Source organism: Ascidia mentula, chromosome 3 (assembly GCF_947561715.1).
Source record: "Ascidia mentula chromosome 3, kaAscMent1.1, whole genome shotgun sequence".
Classification (NCBI taxonomy): Eukaryota; Metazoa; Chordata; class Ascidiacea; order Phlebobranchia; family Ascidiidae; genus Ascidia; species Ascidia mentula.
Window position 1 is genome coordinate 20,569,084 of NC_138568.1, and position 14,371 is coordinate 20,583,454.

The 14,371-nt window shown below is 40.3% G+C and overlaps 1 protein-coding gene across 1 annotated transcript; it reads right to left on the bottom strand.

Moving 5' to 3' along the window:
- Window positions 1-1,403: 1,403 nt before the first annotated feature.
- LOC145895259 (cathepsin D-like) lies at window positions 1,404-3,804 on the bottom strand. Its single transcript, XM_082984032.1, has 9 exons — window positions 3,675-3,804; window positions 3,318-3,459; window positions 3,140-3,263; window positions 2,971-3,077; window positions 2,731-2,915; window positions 2,432-2,528; window positions 2,119-2,292; window positions 1,943-2,047; window positions 1,404-1,594 (listed from the first exon to the last, which is right to left on the bottom strand). Exons 1-9 carry the CDS (start codon window positions 3,728-3,730, stop codon window positions 1,433-1,435), a joined length of 1,152 nt encoding a protein of 383 aa, XP_082840158.1. The 5' UTR covers window positions 3,731-3,804; the 3' UTR covers window positions 1,404-1,432.
- Between the last annotated feature and the right edge of the window lie 10,567 nt (window positions 3,805-14,371).

The following is a 14,371-nucleotide window of genomic DNA, read 5'->3' on the forward strand; positions in this document are numbered from 1 at the left end:
TTCACTAAAAGAAATCATAAAACCGAAAATTTTGAAGTTTGGCGTAAATGAAGGAAGTAAGCGGATTGCTGCTCCAATTCTCTGTGACATCATAATCAAATACCTGACCAACCGCCATTATTTCTGTGCTTATTTAAATGTCATGTTTATCTCTCAAATTTGTCGGGTATTCTGTAAGTCCGGGATTCGCCAAATGTTTTTTTTATTCATCCAAACCCGAATGTTGATCGAATCATTTTTATTTTGCACAAAAGCACTTGAACATAAACAATAAATATAAATGTCATGGGCACCGATAAAACCTTAAGGGTTATCCAGTCAAGAAGCCAACATTAAATTTGCCAGACTGGCCAGCGAGGAGCGCCGCGCACGAAGCTGTCAATCAACTTGCAACCATGGTTGCAACGTCATGATTATGGAAATATTTGAACGCTGAGCAGGAAATCAGTCGTCACGCTGTTGAAGAGGGAGACCGAGTGTTGAAACGAAAATCTGCGGGAAAGCGGAGCTGAAACTCAGGCAAAGTGAAAATTTAATTTTGGACGAATTCTTCAACATTACGCTGCATAATTTTAAATCGAAAGAAGTCAACACAATACACACCAACGGTTTAATCCGCGCCATTCTATCACCAACTCCTGTAAATGTTTTCTTCATTTGACTTTAAAAGTCTAATTTGAGTCAGTAATTAATGCGTGCGTCCCAATATGGAAATACTACAGCACTCGTACACGAACAAGGTAGGCTTCAGATAAAGATATTCGTATTTTCAACATAACCTCATATAAAATGTATTATGATGAAAAATAGCGTTCTAACAATGTAGTAATGGTTGGAGTTATTAAATGCTGCCTACATATATGCAGTCGTTTCATACAGAATGATTATTACGCCATCAGGTTGTTGACCACACGTGATCATTAATCATATTTTTTGTGTTTTGTCCAAGGTTTTCTAGTTATTGGAAAGCCTGGCGTTAAAAGGGATGACGTGGCAGTGATAACTGAAAAAGCGAGAACTCACCTCACCAAAGTTTTGAGGTAAAATAGCTTACTACTGTACACTGTTCAGTAAACAAATGATATTCAGGTATGGAATGGGGGTATGACAAGAAATGCATGTTTAATCACTTTTGGTAGTAAGAAACTTTTGTAACGGGCAACCTTCCTGTAAGTGCAATTGTTCTACTGGAATAAAGTTGATGAAAATCTCAACACAATGAAAAGTGTCAACTCCATGCTCAAATGAACAGAAGATTATTACAGTTTGTTGATTAAGTATATTTTACAACACACACATAATCAGCGAAACAAGAAAAAACACTTGCAATGGAAATCTATTATTTACACTTGATTATATATTTCTTTTCATGTGTATATCAACGACACAGCTTTCAAGTGGTTACTGCTGCTCATGTTGGGCTTGATTACGATCATTTAGAATCCGGTGCCAATGTTGCAAATCCAACACGGTTGTTGGCGATATCGAAAGTTGTGTAGTAATTTCTCATAAACATGACACCAAAGATCCACAATGGACCATCTTCTGACATGATGTTTTCGCCGAAAAATCCCAAGAAGCAATTCACCGAAAGCTGTCATCAAGCAATAAAATGTCTACTTAGTAATACCGTGAGCACAATTTAACATTAGATAAAGGCGCCCTGAGATAAACACAATACTTCAGCGGTTGACAGTTTCTTGTATCGATCAGACTTTTGCAATAGTAATGGTGACAATTTCAGCATTTAGTCGTCACAGCTTTTATTAGACCTATAATATAGGGTTGGAAAAAAGGTATACTTTATACGTTTAAATGCAAAGCATGGTTTAAGAAACCAGTGTTGTTGCAGCAGTGTCGTACGTCGAATTGATATTGTCCTCAAAAATATTTCGCTTTTCACGGAGTGAAAAAATTGATGAATATACTAATTTAAACCAACCGTTATGACGTACTCCTCGGGTGTGAGAACGTATTTGATGCCAGAGAGAGTGAATGTTATATTCGGCATTCGATGCTTGTCGCCACAATTCACCGCATATTGAATCTGCAACGAACAATATAGTTTAGGTAAGCTCTTAAACTGCACGTAGCAAATATTTTTATTTTAAACTTTACATCAATGGAAGTTCTAATAGCTCCAACAGCCTTGGCGATCATCGCGACTTCACTTGTAGGACCAACAAAAACGTTATTGCCTGAACCAATCATTGTCAGACAACCACCGACACAAGCTTTGGTACCAGCCTTATCTCCAACACTTATACCATCCAAGGAAATTTGCCATTTATTCTGAAAGTCAACATAATTTATAATCAAATTGAAAGACATGGTGAGACATATCAGCTTGCGTGCGCCGAGTGGATTGGAAACAAAAGAGAAAAAAGGTTTCCGTTAGTTTTTATGATGTGCAAATGGGCAATTAACTTACCTTTCCAACAACTTTATGGTAGTTAAACTTTCCAGTGAATCTTGCAGGGTTCACTCCACCCAGATATAATTCTCCACCATCTGGTAGAGACAAATCTCTAAATTGTGACAGGTTTAATAGGAAGGACAGGAAAAAAAATTGTCATTTGCAACGCAATTAATGATTCCCAGATTCAAATAACAAGACAAACATTGTTGCTTTTTCAAAAGAATAGTTTGATCAAGTTTCTGACCGCGACGAACGCCCTTTTTTGTTGAAATAATACAAACAAATCAAGCACAATTTTACAACTAATTTACCTGTTGAAATAGAATGAGAACTGATTTTTTGTAACTATCCCCTTTTGAAACATGTGATTGAACATAGGTGTATAGTTCCCACGTGGGAAATTCATTCCAACTATTCCGTCATACCAATTGTCTTGAAGACCATATGGAGTTTCAATCATCTCAACAAAGGTCTGATTCACACTCACACCCCCAACCTGAAAAAATATTAAGGTTTACCTTTAATGATGAAAAACTTACCCAGTGTGTTACAGAGATCACATCTTGACTACAAATTCCTGCAAAGTCATCCGTCGAGATATTCTTTCCACTTTTAACATATGTTGAAGAGGCAGCACTGTTATATTTGTGATGCTTGGCTACGAAAAAAAACTTGTAATTTTGAGACAACGCAAAAGCGTGTCGACCATGTTATACTCACAGCATGCAACCCTGTTTGTTTCACATTTAACCGAGGGCACCCAAGCGAATTCCTTCAATGTATCAAAAACGACGATAAATATTTGTGGAGGGGTTCCTATTCCAATTTCTCCCAAGTAAAACAACTAATATAGAATATTCTATTAAGGTAAGTTGTGCTTTTATACGTGAGATATTACGTTATAATAGTTTTGCAGAAGCACGGAACCAGCGGCCTTTGAGGCAAACAGAAGTTTGTCGTTTCGTTTCTGGAATTCGTTGACAATTGACTTTCTTTCCATTAAACTTTGGCTGAAAGTCTCGTGGCGTTGAAGATTTATTCTTCAAAAATGCCATACATTAGACCTCGAGATAAGAATGATACAACAAACAAGTAATATTTTACATTTTGCACAAGCACTTGTAAATGGTTTTCTTGGGTAAGATAATCTGATCGACAAATGCGTTAAAGTTTAAAAGATCAATAAGTTTTGCTGTCGTCAAAACTGTCAACATGTAAAACACAGTTAACTGATTTCAAGATGACGCACACTCACATGTGAGCACTGGAAAGTGTTGCCAACAAAAATAACATCGAAATTTTTTTCTTCATCTTTCCAATCTTGTTGAAAACTGTTATAAACTCACACAAGAAAGCAACTAACTATCGACAACCCTGCAAAAGTGAAGAGCAGCGAAACTGAGTAGAATGGTTTAGACATGGTAGGAGTCCGGAAAGATGGCGTCACGCAATAGTTGTTTGTGCAAAGTTCCGTCTATACAATATCGAAGAATTCCTTTACAACAATAGAACGAACGATTTTGAAGAAGTTTCGATATTGAAGAAGCAACTTTACTTAATATTCTGATAACACGACAGCCCTGCAAACCGCACGAAGTGCATTTGACGCATTTTGTTCCACCCGAAACGTCAACGTACTAACGTACTGGAAACATTTACTTTTTAAAATTGTGTCACTTTTCAGAGAAGTTTTTGATTGCGCTGTTTTTCCAATGCGGGCGTCAAACTGCTTCAAGCAGTTTTTTTTCGCTTTTAATGTAGTGCATGGTGTACCACTTTCATAAAGTTATAGTCTGAGGTCCCCTGCTTAAAATTAACATCTTTTGTGAAGCTAACTTCGATTTATTTTGCACAAGGAGAATTTGAACGCCAATGAATAAAGAATATGCAAAACAAAATAGTTCAATGTAAGTCTTGAGGTTATCGTGTCAGTTGCCCATTCCCCCAATTTTTCACAATGATGGGTGTGACATCAGAACTACAGGATACCTCAGAAATTTAAATTTGTCTAGAATATCAGAAATCGAATTTGAATCAAAATCAACAAAAAGGAAAAGCACAAAAGCGATTGTTTGTTTTTATGAGAATTCAAGAGCATTAACCAGTGGTGTTGTGGGTGCGAGACCTGCTCCGAGGAGGTGTACGAGGTCAAATCTTAAGGGTTGTTCATATAAATACTTGAATAAATCCATAGTATGACAGAAGGGAATGCGACAACTGGTTGGTGACTTTAAAGCGATGTCTACATGGAAAAATGCAAAGAATCAATGCCTCAATAAAGCAATAGCCGTGAAACGGCTAAACCCTGGTAAGCAACATGTTTCGCTTTAACTATAAAACGAGTAACGAAACTACTTGTAACTATATGGTCGGATGAAAGCAGGATGTTGGGAAAACGGCGTCACGCATTTTTAATTGTGTGAAGTTTTGCATCGAAAGAAACCGTTTATTTCAGTATAGAACGCATGGCAGGAATAGTGTGAATGATATGCCATGATTACAACTTATACACCCATGTTCTGATAAACTTTCAAACAAGGTGGTGTAAAAAAATATTAGGTTTTTGTTCCAACTCCAAGTTATATTCTTACGTATATCTTACGTTGTAGCAACAAAATTGCTAAGATATGCTACAATTGTCAGATAAATTATTACATTAGACGAATTTGTTTTTACGTTATATATCGTGGACATTGTTGTGATTTACATAACTCAAGTAATAAGCAACAGACCGAATCTAACTTGGTTGTGGTGTGTTTGACCCTCAGTAAACTTTGTTTCGGAAACGTGGTAGTGTAAATAACTCTAAGGGTCTCAGAGATATTTAACAGGGTCCCGATGGCCTGAGCGGTTATTGAGTCTCTTTGATGGTTAAACCTGCTTCTGCCCCGTTCGTTCACCCAGAACCAAGATCTCTTCCCGAATACTTGTATTCATTTCTGTTATCTTCTTCATTACGACGGTACATTACAACTTTCAATACAACGTTGTTAGGATGCCAGCAAATAGAATGGCAGCAAATAGAATCAGTTAGAATGAATTAGAATGGATTAGAATGGATTAGAATGGATTAGAATGAATTTACCGGTCTAACCTGGGCTTTTTAACGCTCTCCATTATGAGAGCTGATTGGTCAATAATGTCACGTGATATCATGAGGCGCTTGAAGTAATATAATACAAGAACATAGGTGTGATGTGACATAAGCATAGGAGGACATTTTATGTGGTAAACAGGATGTTGAATGAATCACTTTACTCGAGAATATTCGATGGCTCAATCATTTGGATCACATTGTGGGATTATGCAGTACATGTGCAAAGCTGCGCGCAAAACATTACGCAATACAAGCACTGGTTTCTGTGACGTATGTTACACACGCAAAACATTACGCAATACAAGCACTGCTTTCTGTGACGTATGTTACAAATACTTCCCCCCAGATTTGCAGCTGATGAATATAACATCAGCTGTGGGCGATTAAAAAATTGTTAATGCGATTGAACGAGTAAAATGCAAATGGTAGGTGCGAGAAAAAAATGATATAATACGCAAATTTGGTAAGTTATTAATAGAGAAATCTCGGTTATAATGGTGCACAAGGAAAAGTCACAACAAATGTGCAATGACATGCAAATACACAAAGGGTCATTACCATGTCGTGGGGGTGATAATAATGCGAGAAGATTTATGGATAGGGCCATGCGCCTATGCAGTGGGAGGTGCGGCTGGTTCTTGCTGGGCATTTACATTTTGTAAATCAGGGTACAATTCATGCAAGGGATTATTTTCAGCCTCGTTTTGTACTGCTGCTTCAGGTTCGTTACCTGGTGCATTCATATTAAAGGGATTTAAGTTTGTCCGAGCCCGTGCTATATAATGAGCAATAGTTGGTCTTACACGTGGGCATAGGCGTAGCCAGACATGCTTAATTGCAAAGCCTGTTAATATGACACCCCAAATTAAGGATAAAATGACTAAAATAGCCAAAATACTGCTCCAAAATGGGTCTGTTATAGAGGAGAGTGTCATTAATAACGTTTGTTTAAGTACTGAATGGATGCTGCTTGAAGATGCGCAAGTTTGCCACATCCGACGTTTTGGAGAAGTCCTTTTGCCTCCAAAATACGAGTCTAAGCGTTCATTCTGCCGTTTGGTCTGTGCCAGTGACGCAAGAATTGAGTCTAGATCCCTCAGCGGGTAATGAGGGGTTCCTATAGGGACATTCTATAGAATGTTGGAAGCTTCGATAAGTTATCTTACTTAATCGACTTATTTATAGGAAGCAATTGCGGGGTTAATTGGTTGATATTCGTATCAACGTGGGACATTGTACAATTAATAAACCGGTAGGTTTTTCCTTGTATGTTAAAGTGGAAAATCCTATTAGGTTGGTAGCGCTCTTCAAACTGTACCTTTGAGTGTAATTCTCCGTTAGAGTACAGCTGCCAAACGGTTTGCTTCGAGTTAGCTGGCCAGGCTAATTCGGTGAACAAAGGACGTGTGGCAAATACATTATTATATTGTAAGGAGCGTAGTAGGCGTACATTTCGGTACGTGCAGCCTATCTCTGTGATAGTTTCTCCAGTAATGGCTGCTTTCTGTTGTCCCGTGAGTAATGATAAAGTAAGAGAGAGGTTAATGCGCACGTTAGTTGCAAGTAGCAACGAGAGATAAGATTGCAGTTGACATTCTAGGTGGGATACATCGGCATTCAGGTGTTGGAAACTTGATCGTAATTGATCATTTAAATCGTTTCGGTAAAAACCAATAGCAGTCGGCATTGCCTTAGCAGGCGGGCGTAATAGTGCCTGATAATTGGGCTGGACAAAATCGCATGGAGTGGGATGTTTGTGCTCCAAAAAAGTAATAAGTGTCTGTAGTAATTATTTCTACAGCGGGACATGATATGGCTGGAATTTCCTTTAAATTTCTATCAAGGCGGAAACCATTAACATGGCATTTTTTGGTCATATTGAGCAGGTGGCGATGGCAGGTTTCCGGGGGAATATCTCGTATTCCGCAACTTGTTGCGGCGAACAAACACGCAAATTGAAATCAAGGTTAGTTGTGCCAGTGCACCATAACATGGTTAATAATACAATTATGTACAAGGAGGGATGTCTTGTTAATTGCCTTTCCATTGGAAAGGGAGGGTGCATTTGTTTGCACGAGGACCGAAACGCGCGTGATAAAAACATAAGTCTGAGTTATAACGCTGTCTATTTGGGGGATATCCCGAAAATGGCTTGCTCGGCTGCTGTGACGTACTGTACTGCTGCGGCTGCTGAAACAGCTGATAAGAGCTTCCGGTCGCGCGTTGCGGTGCTGTATTACGTGGCTGAAATGCGTTACGCCTGAACGGTTGTGCTTGCCTGTTGTAAGATTGATGATTTTGGCGATCTGAATAATGCGGTTTTTGCGTTCCCTGTCCTGTCGCTGAAGATTGAAACGTAGTTAACAATTCCTGTAGTTGACTTGTTAAACGTTGCATTTCGTTTGGCTGCGTGAGGTCGCTTGGCGCATTGGGGTTGGTATTTGAAATTCGATCTGCTAAAATTCCAATGTCTTCTAGCGAAGTATCAGGATTTTGTGACTTAATCAAGGTTTGAATTTCTGTCGGCATGCGTTGCAGAAATTCGTTTAACACTAATTTTCGTGCTAATTGATTAGTATGCGGGTTTTCAGCACAGGCGTTTGCCAAACGATTTAAATAAACACTTGGGAATTCGTTGGGGAGTTGGATAAGGTTTGAAATGTCCGTCTGCCAAATTTGGGCGCCCAATCCGGTAGCTTGCTTAATTATTGCCTTCTTAAGGGTAGTATACGGCGTATCAGTTACAGAGGCCTGCGAAATTAAATTCTGGAACTGGGACGTTTGCTCTTTCGAAAAACTTTTCAACAAAAAATCAAATTTGTCAGAATCGGATGTAATTGCCTTTTTCTGAAATTGTCTGTCGGCATATTGGAAGTATTGCGTATGGCTTTGGGCATTTGGCCAAAATCTAGCGAGCTGGAAATTTTGTTTTACCATTGGCTGTAGTTGCGCTTCATTTGCGGCGTTATCGTGATTGTGCGCCGGGGAAATTAACTGATTTGTTTCCGATGACACACTACGCGGCGAAATTATGGGAATTGCTGCTTCGCTTGTTGACATGGCGACGGTTTGGCTTGGGGATAATGGGGTTACTGTTTTACTGCGTGTGCGCTTACTTACGGGCGAAAAAGTGGCTTCCTTTATGAATTTACTCAACGTGGTTGTTACAAGTTTGTTGGGTTCAAACCCAACACAAAGGTTGATAAAAAAATGGCGACTGGAGCAATATGCTGGCTTGGGGAAAATGGGTTGCAAATGCCGAAACAACAGGCGTTTGCGTTAATTTGTAATTGCCAAAAACAACAGGCTTTTGCGTTAGCAGTCTGTAATTATTATGGTTTCCTATTGGTAGTGACAAGCCGTTATGCCGGACAAATAATTGCCGCTAAAGTATGTAAGTTTATAAAAATTTCCCTAGCGACCTAGGTCTTATGGGAGCTATTAGGCTTTCAAACGGGTAAAACACAATATGCACATTAAAAAAAATGATCATGCAATAAAAATTCGGTTATCAATATACAATTAAATGCGTGTGCGAGCGATTATAGTTTTTGAATTATTCGTTTTTGTTATTGTCGAAGGTATTCTACCTCTCGTTGGGCAGAATTGCTGGGGTTGTTCCGATCTCCTTCGCTGTGCTGTTGGGTTCCAAGATGTTGAGTGGGGCGTCTTCCTTGTTGTGGAAACGAGTCCGCTGGTCCAAGTGGTGAACGTGATTTGGTCCTGATGTTGCGTGGGGGAGGTGTAGAAGGTTCCTTGCTTCCAGATGATTGTCTTCGGCGCCTAAGTGCGCTTGCCAAGAGGGGGGCCAAGGTTGAGTGGTTGCGCGGCCGGGAATAGAGCTAGAGTTCCTGGTCAAAAAATATTTGAGAAGTTGGAGACAGATTGTCACCTGGGCTTCTGGTTTGGCGTGTTGGTCGCCTGGAGTTGTACGGGCTGCGTCGTCGGTTTGCCGGGTATCTTGGTGTACTGGCTGGTGAAACACGTCTGCTTCTTCTCTCTGATCTCAAGGGAGTTGCCGAAAACGGGGCACTATTGTAAATAACTCTAAGGGTCTCAGAGATATTTAACAGGGTCTCGATGGCCTGAGCGGTTATTGAGTCTCTTTGATGGTTAAACCTGCTTCTGCCCCGTTCTATAAAGCACCCAGAACCAAGATCTCTTCCCGAATACTTGTATTCATTTCTGTTATCTTCTTCATTACGACGGTACATTACAACTTTCAATACAACGTTGTTAGGATGCCAGCAAATAGAATGGCAGCAAATAGAATCAGTTAGAATGAATTAGAATGGATTAGAATGGATTAGAATGAATTTACCGGTCTAACCTGGGCTTTTTAACGCTCTCCATTATGAGAGCTGATTGGTCAATAATGTCACGTGATATCATGAGGCGCTTGAAGTAATATAATACAAGAACATAGGTGTGATGTGACATAAGCATAGGAGGACATTTTATGTGGTAAACAGGATGTTAAATGAATCACTTTACTCGAGAATATTCGATGGCTCAATCATTTGGGTCACATTGTGGGATTATGCAGTACATGTGCAAAGCTGCGCGCAAAACATTACGCAATGCAAGCACTGGTTTCTGTGACGTATGTTACACACGCAAAACATTACGCAATACAAGCACTGCTTTCTGTGACGTATGTTACAAATACTTCCCCCCAGATTTGCAGCTGATGAATATAACATCAGCTGTGGGCGATTAAAAAATTGTTAATGCGATTGAACGAGTAAAATGCAAATGGTAGGTGCGAGAAAAAAATGATATAATACGCAAATTTGGTAAGTTATTAATAGAGAAATCTCGGTTATAATGGTGCACAAGGAAAAGTCACAACAAATGTGCAATGACATGCAAATACACAAAGGGTCATTACCATGTCGTGGGGGTGATAATAATGCGAGAAGATTTATGGATAGGGCCATGCGCCTATGCAGTGGGAGGTGCGGCTGGTTCTTGCTGGGCATTTACATTTTGTAAATCAGGGTACAATTCATGCAAGGGATTATTTTCAGCCTCGTTTTGTACTGCTGCTTCAGGTTCGTTACCTGGTGCATTCATATTAAAGGGATTTAAGTTTGTCCGAGCCCGTGCTATATAATGAGCAATAGTTGGTCTTACACGTGGGCATAGGCGTAGCCAGACATGCTTAATTGCAAAGCCTGTTAATATGACACCCCAAATTAAGGATAAAATGACTAAAATAGCCAAAATACTGCTCCAAAATGGGTCTGTTATAGAGGAGAGTGTCATTAATAACGTTTGTTTAAGTACTGAATGGATGCTGCTTGAAGATGCGCAAGTTTGCCACATCCGACGTTTTGGAGAAGTCCTTTTGCCTCCAAAATACGAGTCTAAGCGTTCATTCTGCCGTTTGGTCTGTGCCAGTGACGCAAGAATTGAGTCTAGATCCCTCAGCGGGTAATGAGGGGTTCCTATAGGGACATTCTATAGAATGTTGGAAGCTTCGATAAGTTATCTTACTTAATCGACTTATTTATAGGAAGCAATTGCGGGGTTAATTGGTTGATATTCGTATCAACGTGGGACATTGTACAATTAATAAACCGGTAGGTTTTTCCTTGTATGTTAAAGTGGAAAATCCTATTAGGTTGGTAGCGCTCTTCAAACTGTACCTTTGAGTGTAATTCTCCGTTAGAGTACAGCTGCCAAACGGTTTGCTTCGAGTTAGCTGGCCAGGCTAATTCGGTGAACAAAGGACGTGTGGCAAATACATTATTATATTGTAAGGAGCGTAGTAGGCGTACATTTCGGTACGTGCAGCCTATCTCTGTGATAGTTTCTCCAGTAATGGCTGCTTTCTGTTGTCCCGTGAGTAATGATAAAGTAAGAGAGAGGTTAATGCGCACGTTAGTTGCAAGTAGCAACGAGAGATAAGATTGCAGTTGACATTCTAGGTGGGATACATCGGCATTCAGGTGTTGGAAACTTGATCGTAATTGATCATTTAAATCGTTTCGGTAAAAACCAATAGCAGTCGGCATTGCCTTAGCAGGCGGGCGTAATAGTGCCTGATAATTGGGCTGGACAAAATCGCATGGAGTGGGATGTTTGTGCTCCAAAAAAGTAATAAGTGTCTGTAGTAATTATTTCTACAGCGGGACATGATATGGCTGGAATTTCCTTTAAATTTCTATCAAGGCGGAAACCATTAACATGGCATTTTTTGGTCATATTGAGCAGGTGGCGATGGCAGGTTTCCGGGGGAATATCTCGTATTCCGCAACTTGTTGCGGCGAACAAACACGCAAATTGAAATCAAGGTTAGTTGTGCCAGTGCACCATAACATGGTTAATAATACAATTATGTACAAGGAGGGATGTCTTGTTAATTGCCTTTCCATTGGAAAGGGAGGGTGCATTTGTTTGCACGAGGACCGAAACGCGCGTGATAAAAACATAAGTCTGAGTTATAACGCTGTCTATTTGGGGGATATCCCGAAAATGGCTTGCTCGGCTGCTGTGACGTACTGTACTGCTGCGGCTGCTGAAACAGCTGATAAGAGCTTCCGGTCGCGCGTTGCGGTGCTGTATTACGTGGCTGAAATGCGTTACGCCTGAACGGTTGTGCTTGCCTGTTGTAAGATTGATGATTTTGGCGATCTGAATAATGCGGTTTTTGCGTTCCCTGTCCTGTCGCTGAAGATTGAAACGTAGTTAACAATTCCTGTAGTTGACTTGTTAAACGTTGCATTTCGTTTGGCTGCGTGAGGTCGCTTGGCGCATTGGGGTTGGTATTTGAAATTCGATCTGCTAAAATTCCAATGTCTTCTAGCGAAGTATCAGGATTTTGTGACTTAATCAAGGTTTGAATTTCTGTCGGCATGCGTTGCAGAAATTCGTTTAACACTAATTTTCGTGCTAATTGATTAGTATGCGGGTTTTCAGCACAGGCGTTTGCCAAACGATTTAAATAAACACTTGGGAATTCGTTGGGGAGTTGGATAAGGTTTGAAATGTCCGTCTGCCAAATTTGGGCGCCCAATCCGGTAGCTTGCTTAATTATTGCCTTCTTAAGGGTAGTATACGGCGTATCAGTTACAGAGGCCTGCGAAATTAAATTCTGGAACTGGGACGTTTGCTCTTTCGAAAAACTTTTCAACAAAAAATCAAATTTGTCAGAATCGGATGTAATTGCCTTTTTCTGAAATTGTCTGTCGGCATATTGGAAGTATTGCGTATGGCTTTGGGCATTTGGCCAAAATCTAGCGAGCTGGAAATTTTGTTTTACCATTGGCTGTAGTTGCGCTTCATTTGCGGCGTTATCGTGATTGTGCGCCGGGGAAATTAACTGATTTGTTTCCGATGACACACTACGCGGCGAAATTATGGGAATTGCTGCTTCGCTTGTTGACATGGCGACGGTTTGGCTTGGGGATAATGGGGTTACTGTTTTACTGCGTGTGCGCTTACTTACGGGCGAAAAAGTGGCTTCCTTTATGAATTTACTCAACGTGGTTGTTACAAGTTTGTTGGGTTCAAACCCAACACAAAGGTTGATAAAAAAATGGCGACTGGAGCAATATGCTGGCTTGGGGAAAATGGGTTGCAAATGCCGAAACAACAGGCGTTTGCGTTAATTTGTAATTGCCAAAAACAACAGGCTTTTGCGTTAGCAGTCTGTAATTATTATGGTTTCCTATTGGTAGTGACAAGCCGTTATGCCGGACAAATAATTGCCGCTAAAGTATGTAAGTTTATAAAAATTTCCCTAGCGACCTAGGTCTTATGGGAGCTATTAGGCTTTCAAACGGGTAAAACACAATATGCACATTAAAAAAAATGATCATGCAATAAAAATTCGGTTATCAATATACAATTAAATGCGTGTGCGAGCGATTATAGTTTTTGAATTATTCGTTTTTGTTATTGTCGAAGGTATTCTACCTCTCGTTGGGCAGAATTGCTGGGGTTGTTCCGATCTCCTTCGCTGTGCTGTTGGGTTCCAAGATGTTGAGTGGGGCGTCTTCCTTGTTGTGGAAACGAGTCCGCTGGTCCAAGTGGTGAACGTGATTTGGTCCTGATGTTGCGTGGGGGAGGTGTAGAAGGTTCCTTGCTTCCAGATGATTGTCTTCGGCGCCTAAGTGCGCTTGCCAAGAGGGGGGCCAAGGTTGAGTGGTTGCGCGGCCGGGAATAGAGCTAGAGTTCCTGGTCAAAAAATATTTGAGAAGTTGGAGACAGATTGTCACCTGGGCTTCTGGTTTGGCGTGTTGGTCGCCTGGAGTTGTACGGGCTGCGTCGTCGGTTTGCCGGGTATCTTGGTGTACTGGCTGGTGAAACACGTCTGCTTCTTCTCTCTGATCTCAAGGGAGTTGCCGAAAACGGGGCACTATTGTAAATAACTCTAAGGGTCTCAGAGATATTTAACAGGGTCTCGATGGCCTGAGCGGTTATTGAGTCTCTTTGATGGTTAAACCTGCTTCTGCCCCGTTCTATAAAGCACCCAGAACCAAGATCTCTTCCCGAATACTTGTATTCATTTCTGTTATCTTCTTCATTACGACGGTACATTACAACTTTCAATACAACGTTGTTAGGATGCCAGCAAATAGAATGGCAGCAAATAGAATCAGTTAGAATGAATTAGAATGGATTAGAATGGATTAGAATGAATTTACCGGTCTAACCTGGGCTTTTTAACGCTCTCCATTATGAGAGCTGATTGGTCAATAATGTCACGTGATATCATGAGGCGCTTGAAGTAATATAATACAAGAACATAGGTGTGATGTGACATAAGCATAGGAGGACATTTTATGTGGTAAACAGGATGTTAAATGAATCACTTTACTCGAGAATATTCGATGGCTCAATCATTT

What these genes read in the sequence shown, in the direction of transcription:
- LOC145895259 (XM_082984032.1), bottom strand. Translation starts at nt 3,730, where the DNA reads ATGAAGAAAAAAATTTCGATGTTATTTTTGTTGGCAACACTTTCCAGT. An exon ending in AACAAACAGGGTTGCATGCT is followed by an intron (nt 3,078 to 3,139) that starts GTGAGTATAACA and finishes TTTTTTTCGTAG; the next exon opens with CCAAGCATCACAAATATAAC. An exon ending in CTATTAGAACTTCCATTGAT is followed by an intron (nt 2,048 to 2,118) that starts GTAAAGTTTAAA and finishes TGTTCGTTGCAG; the next exon opens with ATTCAATATGCGGTGAATTG.